The 19820-nt window shown below is 46.9% G+C and overlaps 1 protein-coding gene across 1 annotated transcript in view; it reads left to right on the top strand.

The window, feature by feature from the left end:
* The window catches only part of CFAP61 (cilia and flagella associated protein 61), a 676218-nt gene that overhangs the window by 203247 nt on the left and 453151 nt on the right, over window positions 1-19820 (top strand). The window contains exon 14 of the mRNA XM_030196227.1: window positions 9513-9639. Within this exon, the coding sequence (XP_030052087.1) occupies window positions 9513-9639 (127 nt within the window). The remainder of the gene's footprint in view (window positions 1-9512; window positions 9640-19820) is intronic.

Below are 19820 nucleotides of genomic sequence, written 5' to 3'. Positions count from 1 at the left end.
TGGGCAGACTTCTACGGTCTATGCTCTGATCGTGACTGAATAGATATGGATGGGCTAGAGTGTAAATTTTAAGGGGCTTCAACGTTAGCTTCAGAACTTTTAATACAAGAACAATGCTGGGCAGACTTCTACGGTCTGTGCCCTGAGAATGGCAAGGGCAACTCAAACTTGGGTATACATATAAAGTATCGCATACCATGTATAATGAGTTTATCTTGTTTGGCAGGCTGGATGGACCGTACAGGTCTTTATCTGCCGTCATTTACTATGTTACTATGTAATACGAATGATACTGTAATAGGCATCATGAAAGAACATTCATGTAATGTCGATATGATACAATGTCAGCACAGTACAAATGAAACCCACTTATAGGCATATATTAGATCAGGGCTTGGCAATCCTCAGATGCCAGGTTGCCATCCTGCTTATTTTCGAAAGAGAAGGCCGGCCATCTTCCGACACAAATCGGGAGATGGCCGGCCATCTCTCAAGTCCGGTGAAATCGGCATAATCGAAAGCTGATTTTGGCGGCCTCAACTGCAGTCCATCGCAGGAGCGGCTAAAGTTTAAGGGGGAGTGTTGGTTTAGTAAAGGCGGGACGGGGGCGTGGTTAACAAATTGCCGCCCTCGGCCGATAATGGAAAAAAGAAGGCCGGCCCTGAAGAGCATTTGGCTGGTTTTACTTGGTCCATTTATTTTTAGGACCAAGCCTCAAAAAGGTGCCCCAACTCACCAGGTGACCACCAGAGGGAATCGGGGATGACCTCCCCGTACTCCCCCAGTGGTCACCAACCCCCCTCCCACCCTAAAACAAAAAACAAAAAGAAAAGCATTTTTTGCCAGCCTCTGTGCCAGCCTCAAATGTCATACCCAGCTCCATGACAGCAGTATGCAGGTCCCTGGAGCAGCTTTTGTGGAAACTGCAATGCACTTCAGGCAGGTGGACCCAGGCCCATTCCCCCTACCTGTTACACTTGTGGTAGTAAATGGGAGCCCTCCAAAACCCACCCGAAACCCACTGTACCTATATGTAGGTGCCCCCCTTCACCCATAAGAGCTATGGTAGTGGTGTACAGTTGTGGGGAGTGGGTTTTGGGGGGGGATTTGGGGCGCTCAGCACCCAAGGTAAGGGAGCTATGTACCTGGGAGCTATTAATGAAGTCCAATGCAGTGCCCCCTAGGGTGCCCGGTTGGTGTCCTGTCATGTCAGGGGGACCAGTGCACTACGAATGCTGGCCCCTCCCACTACCAAATGCCTTGGATTTGGCCGGGTTTGAGATGGCCGGCATCAGTTTCCATTATCGGTGAAAACTGATGCTGGCCATCTCAAACCCGGCCATCTCTGACATTTGGCCGGCGCTAACCGTATTATCGAAATGAAAGATGGCCGGCCATCTTGTTTCGATAATATGGTTCGGGACACCTCTTTACGGCGCTGGCCTTAGAGATGGCCGCCCATATAGATGGCTGGCGCCGTTCGATTATGCCCCTCCATGTCACCTAAAAATTACACTGTAGCGCCCTGGATTTTTTTGCATCCGAATGATGTTTTTTGGTTGTGGTGCTGTAGTAAAGAATGTATATTTCCTGCTTCCTTGCTGCAACTCGGATCTCTGTAAGTTTGAGTTGCGCTGTTCAGAAGTGTGGGAGCTCTGTTTTGCAAGAATTGAAAACATGGGACCAATCCGAACTTCCTGAACAGTGCAACTTACAGAGAGCCAAGTTGCAGCAGGGAAGCAGGAAAAACACACTTTTTTTCTACAGATGAGGGGAATAGGTGACAGGCCCTGAGAAAGAAAGAGTGGAGGTAGGGGTATATGAGAGAGAGAGAGAGAGAGAGAGACTCAGGTAAAAAGTGGGGGGGGGGGTACATGAGACAGAGAGAGAGACTGGATAAAGGCTGGGGGGGGGCACATGAGAGAGACAGATCGAGAAAGAGACTGGCTAAAGGTTGGGTGGGGGATATATGAGAGAGAAAGAGAGAGAGATTGAATAAAGGCTGGGTAGGGGATGAGAGAGAGAGAGACAGACTGGATAAAGGCTGAGTGGGGGATGCATGAGAGAGAGAGAGGCTGGATAAAGGCTGGGTAGGGGACATGAGAGAGAGAGAGAGAGCGAGAGAGACTGGATAGCTGGGTGGGAGATACATGAGAGAGAGACAGGATAAAGACTGGGTGGGGGATACATGAGAGAGAGACTGGATAAAGGCAGAGTGGGGGATACATGAGAGAGTGAGAGAGAGAGAGACTGGATAGCTGGGTAGGAGATACATAAGAGAGCAAGACTGGTGGGTCCCAGGCTGTGGTGATATGTGAAACAAAGAGGCAATTGCCTCTTTGCTTCATCTGCCAAAATGATGCTGTCACACAACTGAAAGTATGATTTGGGAAGGGAAACTGCTGGCTTCTACCAGTGATTTGCAGAAACACCTTAAGGAACTGATTTACTAAAGTTTTTTTGCCCACAGACAGAATAGGAAAACAGGCTTAGTAAATCAGTTTCTAAAAATACTACTACTGATCTGGGAGGGAATTCCCCCTTCCCCTATCCCCCCAAAATTCACTGTGGACAGGGAGTGGGGAAGGTGAAGCGAGAGAGGTCTCAACTGCTGACTCCCATGTTTTTAAGCTGCTTCCTACATTTAATAAAAATGTATTAAGGCCTAACATTCAAAAAACATAAATATTGTATAATGCTAACCAAGTTCGTACAATGCAGTGAAATATCTTAATAGGTAGCCAAAGGGGCAGGTGCAATTGAGATATCTAGATGGGAGAAGCTGGGCTTTACAGTGTCATTAGGCTAATAAATCAGTTGCTAGACTGAAGGGAAATTATATATATTACCGAATAAGATATGAGGAACTGGTTCAATTTACAGGGTGCAGAGTAAGTAGATAGTCTATGGCCACATAGAAGACCTGGGAGAAGAGCCAGGCCTTCTCCTATGAAGTAGAGAAGTCTTGAGTTTGGTGTAGCCCTCTGGGAGGGAGTTCCAGAGTGTGGGGGGCATCTCCTGAGAATGATCGCTGGCAGTCATCAATTTCTTTTGATGAGGGTACAGATAGTGATGCTCCTTGAGAGGACCTTTCTTTTTTTCGTGGTGAGTTCACATATGTCTTTATAACATCAACAAACATTGGGCTAGATTTACTGAATTGCGCTACTGCATTAGCATATACTAATACGCATTTATGCACTGTGGGGCCCTTTTACAGAGTAGCAATAAGCCCAATGTGGGCTTACTGCTCGCTCTTCCGGGACTACCGCCAGCCCAACACAGCCACCAGCGGTAGTCCCACCCTGAACGTGTGCCATTTCCAGGGGAAAAAGAAAACCCCCAGAAATGGTTTGTGCAGCGGTAACCTGGCAGTAACCTGACATCGTTGCACGCTGCCCGGTTACTGCTGGGTTAGCATGGGAACCCTTATCACCACCTCAATGGCGTGGCCATGTGTATCAGGGGGCTTTTTACCTGCTGTGGTTAAAAGTGCCCTGGGACATAGGAAAAATGGCCCCTGCCACTAGCGCAGGGCCCTTTTTCCTGGAGCTTGTTAAAAGGAGCCCTTAATTTAACCCAGGGCCCATTTTATGCAATGGGATTAAATTATTAATAATGCATATTTATTGCTTTTATCATGTGCTAAAATGGTAGCACACTTTAATAATCTAGTCTATAGTCTCAGATTGTAGTCTAAATTCACATTTGTTGTGTTATTCCAGCAGTGCAAGATAAATTAACTCTGTGTTCCTTGGCTTCTCTGTCTCTTCAAAATAAGGATGAACCAGTTCTTTTAAATTGTTAAACTATTCTCTGTGACTGTGGAATGATGTCTCCTTGTCGCTCTCCTCCTCCCTTTCCATTTTGTAGCCTCCTCTGCTTATTTCTTCCAGCTTACTAACTGCACTGTTTTATTGGATTTTTTTCCCTTTGTAGTACTGCAACAAAAGTCAATACATTTCTTTCAGTAAACACACTTGCACTGCCCTATTTATAATAGTGATTTTTGTAAAGATAGTGTAGAACAGATCACTTAGGTTCTCTTTTACAAAGCTACGGTAAGCACTAATGCTTGCTTATCCAGCAATAAATGGCTTACCACGATAATTAATTTTGGATGTGCTGTGACAAGGCAAGCCCCAGAGATTCCCCAGTGAAGCAGTTGAGTCCAGAACTACGGGTCCCAGAAGTCCTTGTAAGAATGAGAGAAGAGAGTAGTCCTAAAAAGATGGAATGGATTCTCAGCCCCAGCAGGGGGAGCAATGGCTCGAGGCAGGGTGAGCCTGTTACTCCCTTCCCCACTAGAGGGAGAGGGAAGGATGAGGCTCAGTTTCGCTGGCTTCGCCATCAGTATATAATTTCCCCCAGCTGTGAGAAGGGGAGCAGATTGCCTGGAGGCTCTCAGTCACCAGAAGAGAAGGGAGACGAATGGAGAGAGAGCTTTAGATTGTAAGCTCTCTAGAGCAGGGACTGTCCTTCCCCTTGTCTAAACTTGTACAGCGCTGCGTAACCCTGGCAGCGCTATAGAAATGCTAAGTAGTAGTAGTAGATTCCATGGAGTATGTGGAGGAAGGAAGTAGCCTGCCACTAGAGCTGCCTAAGGGAGAGGAGCCAGCTACCATGGAGTGGGAGAATTCAAAGGTTGCCCTGCCCAGCACTTGAAGGGCAGTGGAGGAGACCATACCGGGCGTGGTGCTGAGAGGTGGGAGAAACTGCCAACCCTGCTCCTTACAGGGTTCCCTCTGTGCTGTGAAAAGGCAGGTGATTTGTGGTATTGGTTTGATGTGCAAAGACAGTCCATGAAGATTTGTTCTGAACTGTTGCGCTATATTGGAAGTGTGCTGAACTCTTACTAAACCCTTCTGAAGGAGGGGGAACGGAAAGCTAATGCCCTAATAGAAGACCTGAGGTCTTGAGGAGCTGAGCAGTTGCTGAAGGATTTTGGGACCTGGACTGTACCTTTTTTTTTCCTTTGAAGATTATCTTATGATGACTGTACCATTTTATTTTGAAGACTGTATTAAGAGGGCTGTACCTTTTGTCTTGAATATATTATGATTTTTGGTATGAAATTGCCTTGATGATAAAATATTTTGGCCCTGAGTCCCAGTATCAGCAGCATTCTGTCCTGGAACCCTGGGAGCCCCACATGCTTGCTGGCTCCACCCAAGAGGAGGAAGCGGACCCCCCCCCCCCCTTTACAGTGCGTATGCTACCCGTGCACTGAAAAATAAAATTTATTTTTTAGCACTGGGGGCAGAGAGTGGGCGTGTTCTGGGCTAATTGGATTAGCATAGCTACATTGCCGCACGCCAACCAATTAATGTGTGCTTAGTATGTAAGCCCTTACCACCTACATAATGGGTAGCAGTAGGGGCTCATACACTAATGGAAAAATTAACACATGACCATTAATAGGCAAAACTGAAAAAATTGCCCATTTTATCCCGGCAGTAAGAATGGCCTTAGCGTGCGGGAATGACCCACATAAGGACACGCTAAGGTGACTTTTTACCACAGTGGTAAAAGGGACCCTTAAATAACAAGTCATTTATTACTATTGTTATCAAATTGTCCAGGGTGATTCTCAAAACAAATTAGTACAAATTAACCCCACAGTTTACTAAGCCGTGCAGCAATGCCGACACAGCCCAAAGTGAATGGACTACGCTGGCATTAGCGCATGGCAGCCGCTAGTGCAGCTGAGTAAACGGGGGTAAAATATTCTACATGAAACTATCCCCCTAAAAATACTGCATTAATTATAAATAGCAACACATTACATAAGCCATATTCAAAAGTACAGTTATTAAACAGAGAAGCAGCCACAGTATCAATCATCCCACCTACTCTCCAAGCTCAAGAAAGTACTGACTTACACCTTAGCTTGAATCAAGTTCTTGCTGTTATTGGCCAGAGCTGTTCTGCTTCAATATGTTGCCCTTGGAGTTTTAACCGTTACTGAGCTTCTGTCAGATGCTAGCACAGGTGTTTTGTACGTCATACATTGTTTGTAGCTCAGCATATGTGAGGCATGACTGAGAAAAGATTAATTTGAGATGATGATTTCAGATTTATTCTCCATAATATAACAGCATTTAGGAGAGGCTTCAAAGTCTCTTTAATCTTAGTTAACAGTGTTTTTATTTAACCATAGCATATGAAATAGTAACAAAAGTCAGCACAAATATGATGTGTTTAAAGTGACAGTCTACTACATGAGCCAACAATATAGCCCGAAAGCAGTAAAGAAAGCCAAGGAAAACAAATTACTGTTCATTTTTGGCATCTTGCTCTAGCTCAGCCTTTTTTTTTTTTTTTAGTTTTCAGTGTTTTTCTACAGTTAAAAAAAACCCAATTAAAAACAATCTGCCCTAAAAAGTCTATCCATTAAAGTGCATTAAATTGAAGTGTGCTACAGTGTCCAGTTGCACAAATGAGATGCAGACTGCAGTTGTGTTAAACCGAATGTGACCATTTTAGAGATATTAATGGTTATGAGGGCGGCAGGGAATCTGGTGGAGCAAGACGCAAGGGATACACCACCATAGAGGGAATCCTCTGAATCTCCTAAATGCTGCCAGATCCATTCCTCTGAGTCAAGCTGTCTCAGACAAACACATCCCACCCCTTTGAGTGCCCCCAGATCCCAGAACCCAAACACTGCTACATCCCTCTAGCCTTGACCTATGGAAGTCCATGCTTTGCCCCCCTCTCCCACCACCTTCACCCCATCTGTGAAATTACAGACTTCTCCCACCTGGACCCACAATCCACCTACCCTGTCCCTAGATCTGAGGAGGGGGAGAGCAGGTATAAATATACTCAGCTGCATTACAGCCACGATTGTTGCAGCTTTTGTGAGACTATTTTATAAAACGTAATAGGAACAATGAGTCCCTTCGTTAAATATGATCAATAATAAAATGAGTGTTTTGACCAAACTTGCTCCATGATTAAGGAACGAAGGGACCCATTGTTCCTATTATGTTTTTTTTTTTTGTAGAGCACATTGTACTCCTTCTATATTACAAAGAAGAAGTTTGGTCAAAACACTCATTTTTTTTATTGATCACATTTGACTCCTGACGCAAGCGCTGTGCACCGAAACACGACCGATGTCCGGTCTATACTGGTATATTGATTTTAACCAATAAAGGAACTGTCTCGTTTTTGAAGGCTCTTGGTGCTTTTTGTTATACTAGCCTCCTTCATTTAGAATGTATCTCTCTAAAACTCCAGACCAAAACTTCTTCTTGTCTTCCTTGACATCTTTGTAACATCAACTGTATTCTTTATCCTGGCATGGCTACGCCATAACAGGTTTTTGTAAGCCACATTGAGCCTGCAAGTAGGTGGGAAAATGTGGGATACAAGTGCAATAAATAAATAATAATAATACTAAGCAGCAAAAAGCCAGCATCCTCTTACCTCACAGAAATTTTCTTCTATTAGAATTTTCCCTTCATGGCTTCAAAGAGAAAAAAGGCTCCTGTCTGACCATCTTCTTCACTGGGTCCAGCCTTAGCACAGTCAACCCTGAGCTCCTTGGCTGTACGGCAAGCCGAGGAAGGTAGGGTGCCAGATTCTCCTGCTGCGAATTTGTCCCATGGAGAAGCAGTTCACTTGGGAGGCGAGGTTCTCTTCAGCTTCCACCAGCAGCCACTGGCAGCTTCTCCATCATCCGGTCCATTGGAGTTTGTGGTTAAGGTGGTGTCTCAGGAAAATTCTGCTGGTCAACCAAAACATCTTCGGGAGTTGCTGCGGTGTAAGAGAACAGCTCTGTTGGAATTATCCCAATGCAGGAAGGGACTCAGTCGGAGGTCAGTGTTGTGTTGGGAGCTCTAGTTTCAACTCTTCTGGTATGAGTTTCGTCGCAGTCCCCTCCCCCCCCCTCCTCTTCTCAAACCACCGGTGTTGACCCTGGAGTCCTTAGGGAACATTCTGGTGAGATTAGAATCCTCATTATCTGCTTGCTTCTCTGACCTTAAGGTGTTATCTAGAGATTTGCAGTCTAAAACACAGTATTTTGAAAACGGTTTGGGGCCACAAGCTGGTAGATTACAGACACTTGAAGAAGAGACAGAGGGTTGTAAGAAGATTAATGAGGATAAAGTTGTATATAGGAAAAGGATTAAACATTTGGGAAATTATGCTAAGTGGCTGAATTTAAGGATTTTGGATTTTCCAAAAATCCTAAGGATTTTGGATTTTCTAAAAATCCTAAGGATTTTGGATTTTCCAAAAATCCTAAGGATTTTGGATTTTCCAAAAATCCAAGGTATGTCACCTTTAGACTTATTTAAGCAGTATCTGACCTCAGTGGGTGGTGGAAAGTGCTTCCCGCCACAGGGTAAGTATTATCTTACCGCTTAACCGTTTTTTTTTACATTTTACCGGCTGCGGTAAAAAGGGCCTTGTCGCACAAGAAAAATGGCCCCTTCCGCTACTGCAGGGCCCTTTTTCCTGCAGCTTAGTAAAAAGACCCCTGTATGATTTAAGTCCTGGTTATATAGTTTCTTCATTACAATTATGGTCTTGCTTTTGGTCTAATCACTTGTTGCATGTTAATAAGTTTCAGCAATATAGTTGTCATGTTTCCAAAATAAATTTTTTAGTACTGTGGCCCCTGGATTGTGGTATTCTTTCTCGATGAAAATCAGACTAGAGCAGCATTATGTGAGGTTTCATAGATTATTGAAAACTTGGTTATTTAATAAGTGTCTATGCTAAATGATTCATTTATTATATTATCACTGTATTTATGTAATCTGAGTTTTTAACCTATAATTGATGCTGTTTTATGCATGCTGTGAAAAGTCTAGAGAAGGGGTTCTCAGCCTAGTCCTTGGGACACACACACACCTAGTCAGTCAGGTTTTCAGGATACCTACAATCAGTGGCGTTCCTGGCCTGGATGGCACCCGGGGCGGAGCGCCGATGGGCCCCCCTCCCGGGTGCACGCTGCTGGAGGGGGGTGCCGCGGCGCGCGCCTGCTCCAAGTTTGCTAAACTTCGCTTTGCTGCAGCTCCCTCTGCCCCGGAATAGGAAGTAACCTGTTCCGGGGCAGAGGGAGCTGCAGCGAATGAGCGACGAAGTTTAGCGAACTCGGAGCAGGCGCGTGCCGCGGCACCCCCCAGCGGCGTGTACCCGGGGCGAACCGCCCCCCCTTGGTATGCCACTGCCTACGATAAATACTTATGAAATAAACCTGCCTCCATTGTATGCAGATCTATCTCATTCATATTCATTGTGGATATCCTGAAAACCAGACTGGCTTGGTGTATCCCAAAGACTGGGTTGAGAACCCCTGGTCTAGAGCTACTGGTGAAAATTATATTTATAATATACTGTATTCGTTTTTTAAAAATAGTAAAAAAAAATTTAGGCTCTTAAAATTTTCCAGTAAAAAATATTTTATTGAAAATCTGTTTTTTTTCTGAGCTACTTGATAGATTCTTAATGAACATTGTTCTAAATCTTTTTGCTCTTTTCAACGTTCCACTCAGGTCCTTAACAGTACGGGCAGCAGTGTCCAGTGATTCACTTGCTATTGAAATACTCATCCAAAACCTTAATCTTCATGAAAGCATACTTGATGATTTAAAGACCTACAATGAAGCTCGGAGAGATTTTGTAAGTTTCTCATCTGTCTCTTTATGTTTTTACATGGAGTTATGGGCAGCTGGAGGCCCAGTGCCTCCCTCTACCTGATTCAGCATGCTATCTGCCTCCTCTCCACCCAGCATTTCTCCCTGATTTTTCCACTCCTCCATCCTCCCTTCTGTGATCTGGCATCCCCCCATCTATCTTATATCATGTTTCCCCAGAGGTCCCCGACAGTGGCAGCACTTGGCAGATGCTGCTTGTGGCCTGCTCAGAGCTTCTGTTCTGCCATGACTCGTCTCTGCATAAAGAGGAAGTCGCATCAGAGGGGTGGGTCATGGCAGAAGAGAGGCTCTGAGTACTACCCCAAGCAACATCTGTCAAATGCTGCTGCCGCCGGGGACCTCCAGGGAGGAGGAAGGGAGGGAAGAAAGAGAGAGAAATTATGTACAGGGGGCAGGGAAGAAAGAAAGAGAAATGATGGATGGAAGGAGGGAGGGAGGGAAGAAAGACAGAAATGAGGACCCGAGGAAGGGAAAAATAGAATTGATGAACCCAAGGGTGGAGGGGAGAGGAGGGAAGAAATAGAGAGAATTGATGGACCTGAAGGTGGAGGAGAGGGAGGGAAGGAAGAAAGAAGGAGAGATAAGGGCTGGGAGGGTGGGAAGAAAGAAAGAGAATGATGGTTCACGGTCTTGGTCATTCTGGCTTCCAAAATTGATAAAAATTTGATACTAAATATTTCTGTAAGGAAGATGAGCAATTTTGTGCGGCATAAATTTCAATTTTTCCTGATGTATCCCAAACAACGCAACTTTGGCATAAGGCTTTTTTAAGGTTGAAACCTAGGGTCATTGCTTTGAGAGCTAATTTTTTTTCTAAAATTTCCCTGTAGTGGAGGAGTAGCCTAGTGGTTTGGGTGGTGGACTTTGGTCCTGGGGAACTGAGGAACTGAGTTCGATTCCTGGCACAGGCAGCTCCTTGTGACTCTGGGCAAGTCACCTAACCCTCCATTGCCTGCCGCATTGAGCCTGCCATGAGTGGGAAAGCGTGGGGTACAAATGTAACAAAATAAATAAATAAATAAATATCACTACAAGGCAAACAGTTTGTTTTTTTGGAACTCGCTACAATTGGAACAATATCTGAACAGCCATGAGAAATAGTCAGTTTTAAGATTATTGAAGTACATTAATTGATATTGGGACAATTATAAATTGTTGGGGGGGGTCTTTCCCTAACTTGTTTTTCTTAATATTTTTTCTTGTATTATGTGGGTATGCTCAACTCCTTTGATGTGGGCTTGTTGGGTTTCTTTAATGGTTTTTTTTTCTTGGATAATTGTATGATGATTCAATTTTCTTGTATTTGTTAGAATTGTACACAAAAAGATAAGTAAATGAAAAAAAAGAAATAGAATGATGGACTGGAAGGGGGATTAAAGGGAGCGAGGAAGAAAGAGAGAGAAATGATGGACAGGGATGGAGGGAATAAAGTGGGAGAAATGAAGGATCTGGGGAGGAGGGAGGGAAGAGAGAAGAAGAGATTTTGAACCACAAGGGCAGGGAGAGATGCATTAATGAGAGAGAAATGATGGACTGGAGGGGAAGGAGGAAGAAAGAGAGAGAAATTATGCGCCCAAGGATGGAGGGGAGGGAGTGGGGAAGAAATAGAATTGATGGATCCAAGGGTGGAGGAGTGAAAGAGAGAGAAGAAATAGAATTGATGGTGTGGAGAGAGGGAGGGAAGAAACAGAGAGAATTGAATGATCCAAGAGTGGAGAAGAGAGAGGGATGGAGGTAAGAAAAAGAGATAAATGGTGGTCTGGGAGGAGGGATTAAGGAGACAGAGGAAAAAAGAGAGAAATGATGGATGGAGGAATAGAAGAGAGAGATGAAAGAGTGAAATAATGGTCCTGGGAGTAGAGAGGATGGTGGGAAGGAGGGAAGAAAGGGGGTAGCGGGGAGGATAGAAGAGATGCTGGACAGTATGAGGGAAGGAGTGATGTTGGACCTAGGGGTAGAGGGGAGGGAGAGATACTGGACAACTGGAGGGAGATACAGAGGGAAAAGAGAAAGAGTTGTTGCACTACAAGGGTAAGGAGGGAGGGAGGGAAGAGATATTGGACCACAGGAGGAAGGGAAGAGAGAGGGAGAGAGATGAGAGAGATGATGGAGGGAAGAGAGATGGTATAGGAAGATGCTTGAGGTGGAGGGAAGAAACAGGCAGATGTCAGGCTACAAGGGTAGGGAAGGAGAGAGATGAAGGAGATGCTGATCTATAAGGGTGGATGGAGGGAGGAAAGAAACTGGGAATGGGGGAACTATGTGGGAGAAGCCATTGGGGTTGTTAATTCAGAGGAGAAAAGCAAGTACTGAGGGTAAAAATACATCAGTGGGGAACAGAGGACATATCAGGGCTGCCGAGAGGGGGAGGGCAGGGGGGGCAAGATTCCCCCATACCCAGCCCCCAAGGGGGGCCTGGCGCCAACAAGACTTTTGGTGGCAGGCAGAAGGTTCTACTCCCTTCGATCTGTCTCTCTCCTACTTCTGTGTGCTGGAACCTGGGTTAATGCATTAACGTAGCTCTGCCATCACAGGAGGAGGTGGGACAAGGCAGGAAGAAGGTTCCTGCCTTGTCCCACCTCCTCCTGTTGAAATACTTTCTGTTTCTACATAGGCAGGAGGAACTGAAGCAGTAAGAAGGACCTGTGGTGACTGGGGGGGGGGGGGGGGGGGGGGTGAAGAAGCAGGGGGGCAGTGGCAGCGGCTTTATGGGGGTGGCAGCCCGGGTGTGGGGTTGCTTTGTTCCGGGCCCAACTTTGTCCCTTTAGCAGTCCTAGGAAAGATACATGGGATTTGGAGGCAGAGAAGGAGTAAAATGGGAAATGGGAGAGCTAGGGGGTGAGAAAAAGAAATGTAAAGTTGATAGGTAGTTGAAAAGTAAAAAGAAGGAGATGGAGGACTGCAGAGTGAGGAAGTGGGTGAAATTTGAGTTGACAGAGGCAGAAAAGAAATAACTAGAGGAAAAAGCTAAAAGGGAAAGATCAATATGTCAGAAACAGATATAGTGAGGGAGTGGAACAAGACAGGAGAAGAGAAATGACAAATGGACAGCAGCTACTACTACTACTACTATTAAACATTTCTATAGCGCTACTAGACTTACGCTGCGCTGTACAAATTAACATGAAAAGACAGTCCCTGCTCAACAGAGCTTACAATCTAAATTGGACAGACGAACAGACAGCTAGGGGTGGGGAAATTGCAGTGGTAGGGGTGATAAGTGAGGGTGTTGAGTAAGAGAGTCATGGTTAGGAGTCGAAAGCAGTAGCAAAGAGGTGGGCTTTAAGCCTAGACTTGAAGACAGCCAGAGACTGAGCCTGACGTACTGGCTCAGGGAGTCTATTCCAGGCATAGGGAGCAGCGAGATAGAAGGAACGGAGCCGGGAGATAGCAGTGGGGGAGAAGGCGGACGACAGGAGACATTTACCCAGCGAACGGAGTTCACGGGGAGGAGTGTAGGGAGAGATGAGAGCAGAAAGGTACTGAGGAGCTGCAGAGTGGATGCACTTGTAGGTCAAAAGGAGAAGTTTGAACTGACATGACATGACATGACAGCAGCCCATGGAAACAGAGTTAGCAAAAGGCAAACAGGAAAGTAGAGAAGAGAAACTGGGACCAGCTTGTTGGAAAAATAAAATGTCCACACAACAAAGGTAGAATAAAAGTGTTTAGGAAAGGAAACTGCGCTATGTATACCCTTTCTTAAACAGGAAATGGCTGATCTATGCATAGTATCCCTTAATGTAGACACTGCATTTGCCAATAAAAAGAACAAAGGTTCTCCAATCATTGCACAGAGAGGGTACAGATTTAGGGCCTCTTTTACCAAACCAAACTTGTGATTCCTGCATGTTAATGTCTACAAAGCCCATGTATACCTTGGAGGAAAGGAGAAACAGGGGTGACATAATATAGACGTTGAAATATTTGAAAGGTATTAATCCGCAAACAAACCTTTTCTGGAGACGGAAAGGCAGTAGAACTAGAGGACATGAATTGAGGTTTTATGGGGGGGCAGACTCAGGAGTAATGTCAGGAAATATTTTTTCAAGGAGAGGGTGGTGAATACATGGAATGCCCTCATGTGGAAGGTAGTGGAGTTGAAAACAGTAATGGAATTCAAACATGCGTGGGATAAACACAAAGGAATCCTGTTTAGAAGGAATGGATCCACAGAATCTTAGTGGAGATTGGGTGGCAACACCGGTAATTGGGAAGCAAAACCAGTTCTGGGCAGACTTCTATGGTCTATGCCCTGATTGTAACTGAATAGATATGGATGGACTAGAGTGTAAATTTTAAGGGGCTTGGACCAGGGGCATAGCCAGACACCCAATTCTGGGTGGGCCTGGGCCCAAGATGGGTGGGCAGTAGAACCTCGCCCAGTCCCACAAGTGATTTGGTCTCTCCTTCTCTCGCCTGCATGCCATATGGTCTCTCAAACATCCCTCCTCTCCCGTATACCTTTTAAATAGCAGATTTTCACCAGCAGCGAGCAGCAACTAATACACACTGCTCATGTTGGCCCCACACCCCTTCCCTCCTTTGCAACTTCCTGTTTCCACCTAGGCAGAAATACATCAGAGGGAAGGCTGTGGAGCCGGTGCGAGCAGTATGTATGTCACTGCTCACTGCAGGTGAAGATCTGCTACTTACAAGGTATGCAGGAGGGACACTTGTTGGGAGGTTTTGGCTGGTGGGGCTTGGGGATCCCTGCCAGCCACATCATAGGTATGCTGCTACTGGGTGGGCCTGAACCCAAAGTGGGTGGGCCTCGGCCCACCCAAGCCCACCCTTGGCTACGCCACTGGCTTGGACATAAACTTCAGAACTTTTAGTACAAGAACAGTGCTGGGCAGACTTCTACGGTCTTTGCCCTGAAAATGGCAAGGGCAAATCAAACTCGGGTATACATATATATTATACATACCATGTATAATGAGTTTATCTTGTTGGGCAGACTGGATGGACCGTACAGGTCTTTCTCCAAGGACAAGCAGGCTGCTTGTTCTCACATGTGGGTCTACGTCCACGAGGGCCCAGGAATCGGCATTTTGCAAGCAAAATATAAAAAAGTTTTGCCAGAGTCTTCTGGTGCGCGTGTGCGGACCGATTTCCTGCCCTTCGTGTGAATGCATTCCTCAGTTTTCTTTTTTCTGCGTTGAGGTGCGGTAGAGTTTTCCTGCGCTCCTCTGAGGCCCGGGAAAGAGTCTTCGACTGTTTTTTGACTTGTTGCCTTATTTTTCTTTATTTTATTTTCAATTCTCCAGTTAAAAAAAACAAAGGTTCCCGTAGTTTCCTTTACTTTTGTCCACCTTTTAAAGTTTCCTTTGTTTTTGACGTGGCCGGGTTGTTCCCTTATTTTTGTGCTCTTTTTTCTCTTAACAGGCACAATTGCTTCTTTTGATTTCGTTGAAGCCATTTTTCCTTCCATGTCATCGAAGACACCTAGCGGCTTCAAATGTTGAACTCGGTGCAACTGGACCATCTAAGGTACCGATACCCATGCCTGGTGTATCCAGTGCTTTAGGCCCGGCCATAGCCCAGCCGCTTGTAGTCTGTGTCTTCGTATGAAGAAACGGACCCAAGAGTCTCGAGAAGCCCAATGAGAAAAGCTTTTTGGGGCTCGGTCCGGTCCTTCGATGTCAACATTGACTTCGAGAGAAGCATCGACGTCGGGAGCAAATGTAATGGCTGCTGAAAGACCTATTCGTGCTGGGAGCAGTGAGGCATCGAGTGGGTCTCCACCTGCCTTGAGGCCTCCTGCTATGCAGGCCCCCCGGTACCAACCTTCGTCAGACCCGGCCCCTAGGAGGCGTGAGGATCCAACGTCCTCCTCATCGGTACCGAGGAGTCTCGATGACATTGAGGGAATTGGCTCCCGAGAAGCATTGGCGCTGAGACGATCCCTCCCCCTCTATTCAGGAGGTGCCGATGCGTCGGTCTTCTAGCAGCCCGGTACCTGCTCCCGAGCCTCGACAGATTCTGCCACCGGCTCCTTTACCGACCCCGCAGCCTTGTCCAACGGCGGCTCTCGACGAGTGCATCAGGGCCCTGCTTCCAGAACTTCTGGAAGGATTGCTGCGCCAGTCTGCTTCGGTGTCGGGGGTGCTTGCGCCTTCTGTACCATCTGCTGCAGTGGAATCTGGCCCTTTGCCTGTGGTGAGGTCCCTGATCTCGGTGCCGCCTGCGGCATTGGCGCCGGTTGCCACCCAGGTCGACTCCCCTTTGACATCGGTGGAGGAAGCTTCACCGGAGTCCAGGCGGGTGTCGACTTCTCGGCACCGCCATCGAGGACATCGTTCCTCGGCATCAAGGCAGACTCAGTTTCGGACTGCTCTGAGGGATGTCTTGTCCGATACTGAAGATGAACGTTCGTGGGAGGAAGAGGAAGATCCCAGGTACTTTTCTTCTGACTCGTCCTATGGGATTCTCCTCCACCAGAAAGGAGACTTTCACCTCCTTTGTTTGGGAAATGGCTGCGGCTATTCCCTTCCCTATGGAGGTTGAGGGTGAGCCCAGAGCTGAGATGCTTGAGGTTCTGGATTATCCTTCTCCGCCTAGAGAGGCTACAATGGCTCCTTTGCATAATGTACTGAAGGAAGTCCTTATGCGAAACTAGTCGTTCCCTCTGTCTAATCCCGTGATCCCAAAAAAACTGAATCCCAGTATCGGAGCCACGGTGAGCCTGGATTGATGAGGTCTCAGCTACCTCACAATTCTATGGTGGTGGACTCTGCCCTCAAAAGAGCCAAGAGCACTAGGGACTATGCCTCGGCGCCCCCAGGTAGAGAATCTAGAACCTTGGACTCTTTTGGGAGGAAGACGTATCAGGCCACTATGCTCACTGCCAAGATCCAAACATACCAGCTCTTCACGAGCGTCTACTTGCGGAACTCGGTGAGGCAACTGTCCAGCTTGGTTGATACACTCCCTCCAGAGCAGGCCGAGCCTTTTCGCCAGGTGGTCAGGCAGCAGAAAGCATGTCGTAAATTCCTGGCCAGGGGTATGTTCGACACTATTGATGTAGCATCCAGGATCGCTGCCTAAGGTATAGTGATGCGCAGACTCTCATGGCTGCGAGTCTCTGACCTGGATCATTCGGTCCAGCAGCAGATAGCGGATGTTCCTTGCCAGGGGGATAACCTTTTTGGTGAGAAAGTAGAGGATCTTTTTGACCAGATCAAGAAGCACAATGATGCTATGGATTCTTTCTCCCGCCGGGCATCTTCTGCTACTAACTCCTCATCTAGGAAGTTTTTTGGAGGGAAGAGGAGTGCTCCCTATTCCTATGCTAGGCGTAGGTACACTCCTGCTTCTCGGCAGCCTGCCCAGGCTCAGTCCCAGCGCGCTTGTTCTCATCAACAGCGTGCACCTAAGGCCACTGCGGCTCCCCAGCAAAAGCAAGGGACGGGCTTTTGACTGGCTCCAGTTCAGCATAGCCTCTGTAAACGTGTCCGTACCGGATGACTTGCCGGTTGGGAGGAGGTTAATGTTTTTTCTCCAAAGGTGGCCTCTCATAACTTCCAACTGGTGGGTTCTTCAAATTGTCTGGTTAGGATACACCCTCACTCTGGAATCCCAGCACAAGCAGGTACTTGCAGAGGAACTCTCCACCCTTCTACAGGCCCAAGCGGTCGAACCCGTTCCACCAGGGAAAGAAGGGCTGGGATTCTATTCCAGGTACTTCCTAGTGCAAAAGAAAACAGGGGGATGCGTCCCATCCTATACCTAAGGGCCCTGAACAAATTTCTTTTTTGAGAAAAATTCAGGATGGTTTCCCTGGGCACCCTTCTTCCCATGATTCAGGAAAACGATTGGCTATGCTCTCTGGACTTAAAGGATGCTTCCATACACATCTCAATACTTCCAGCTCACAGGAAGTATCTTCGATTTTGGCTGGAAACACAGCACTTTCAGTACCGTGTACTGCTTTTTGGCCTGACGTCTGCGCCCAGTGTTTACAAAATGCCTAGCTGTAGTCATATGCAGGCTGGGAGTGCATGTGTTTCCTTATCTCGACGATTGGCTGGTGAAGAGTACCTCCAAAGAAGGTGCTCTGGAGTCCATGCGAATGACTATTCAGTTGCGGGAGCTACTGGGGTTCGTCATCAATTATTCCAAGTCCCATCTCACCCCAGTCCAAAAATTGGAATTCATTGGAGCTCTACTGGACAGTCAGACAGCTCGAGCTTATCTTCCCGAGACAAGGGCGGACAACCTTCTGTCCCTCATGTCCATGGTTCGAGCGTCTCAGCAGGTCACGGCTCGGCAGATGTTGAGACTTCTGGGGCACATGGCTTCCACAGTTCATGTAATGCCCATGGCACGCCTACATATGAGATCAGCTCAATGGACCCTAGCTTCCCAGTGGTTTCAAGCTGCGGGGGATCTAGAGGATGTAATCTAACTGTCCACCGAATTTCAAAATTCTCTTCAGTGGTGGACGATTCGATCCAATTTGACCATTCCCTCAGCCACGAAAAGTGCTGACGATGGATGCATCTCTCCTGGGGTGGGGGGCTCATGTAGATGGGCTTCACATTCAGGGAGTCTGGTCCTTTCAGGAAAGAGGTCTGCAGATCAACATCCTGGAATTAAGAGCGATCTGGAACGCTCTAAAGGCTTTCAGAGATCGGCTGTCCAACCAAGTAATCTTAATTCAGACAGACAATCAGGTTGCCACATTTTACACCAACAAGCTGGGGGGCACCGGTTCTCGCCCTCTGTGTCAGGAAGCCGTCCAGATGTAGCTTTCGGCTCGCCATCACGGCATGTTTCTCCAAGCCACTTATCTGGCAGGCATAAACAGTCTGGCCGACAGGTTGAGCAGGATAATGCAACCTCACGAGTGGTCACTGAACATGGGCGTAGTCCGCAGGATCTACCGAGCGTGGGGCACCCCTCGGTGGATCTTTTTGCCACTCAGATCAATCACAAGGTCCCTCAATTCTGTTCCAGGCTTCAGGCCTACAACAGACTAGAGTCCGATGCCTTTCTCCTGCATTGGGGTACAGGCCTTCTGTATGCGTATCCTCCCATACCTCTAGTAGGGAAGACTTTGCTGAAACTCAAGCAAGACTGCGGAACCATGATCCTGATTGCACCTTTCTGGCCACGTCAGATTTGGTTCCCTCTTCTTCTGGAGTTGTCCTCCGAAGAACCGTGGAGATTGGAGTGTTTTCCAACCCTCATCACTCAGAACGAGGGGTCGCTTCTACATCCCAGCCTCCAGTCTCTGGCTCTCACAGCCTGGATGATGGGAGCTTAGAATTCACCTCCTTGGGTCTTTCAGAGGGTGTCTCCCGAGTCTTGCTTCCAGAAAAGAGTCAACGAAGAAATGTTACTTTTTTCAAATGGAGGAGGTTTGCCGTCTGGTGTGACAGCAAGGCCCTAGATCCTCTTTCTTGTCCTTCACAGACCCTGCTTGAATACTTTCTATACTTGTCAGAGTCTGGTCTCAAGACCAACTCCGTAAGAGTTCACCTTAGTGCAATTAGTACTTATCATTGCCGTGTATCTCTGGACAGCCTTTAGTTGTTCGCTTCATGAGAGGTTTGCTTTTGTCAAAGCCCCCTTTCAAACCTCCACCAGTGTCATGGGATCTCAATGTCGTTCTTACCCAGCCGATGAAAGCTCCTTTTGAGCCACTGAATTCCTGCCATCTGAAGTACTTGACCTGGGAGGTCATTTTCTTGGTGGCTGTTACTTCAGCTCGTAGGGTCAGTGAGCTTCAGGCCTTAGTAATACATGCACCTTATATCAAATTTCATCACAACAGAGTAGTCCTCGGCAGGCACCCTACGTTCCTGGCAAAGGTAGTGTCAGAGTTCCATCTGAACCAGTCAATTGTCTTGCCAACATTCTTTCTGGTCCTGGCGAAAGCAGTTTGCACACCTTGCACTGCAAGAGAGCATTGGCCTTTTACGTGGAGCGGACAAAGCCCTTTAGACAGTCCGCCCAGCTGTTTGTTTCTTTCGATCCCAACAGGTGGGGAGTCGCCATCGGAAAACGCACAATGTCAAATTGGCTAGCAGATTGCTTTTCCTTCACTTATGCCCAAGCTGGATTGACTGTAGAGGGCCATGTCAGAGCCATGGCTGCGCCAGTGGCTCACTTAAAGTCAACCTCCATTGAAGAGATTTG

The sequence above is a fragment of the Microcaecilia unicolor genome, chromosome 3, assembly GCF_901765095.1.
Source record: "Microcaecilia unicolor chromosome 3, aMicUni1.1, whole genome shotgun sequence".
In the NCBI taxonomy this organism is placed as follows: Eukaryota; Metazoa; Chordata; class Amphibia; order Gymnophiona; family Siphonopidae; genus Microcaecilia; species Microcaecilia unicolor.
Note: the sequence above shows the minus strand (reverse complement) of the source record. Positions and strands in the feature narration are given on the sequence as shown.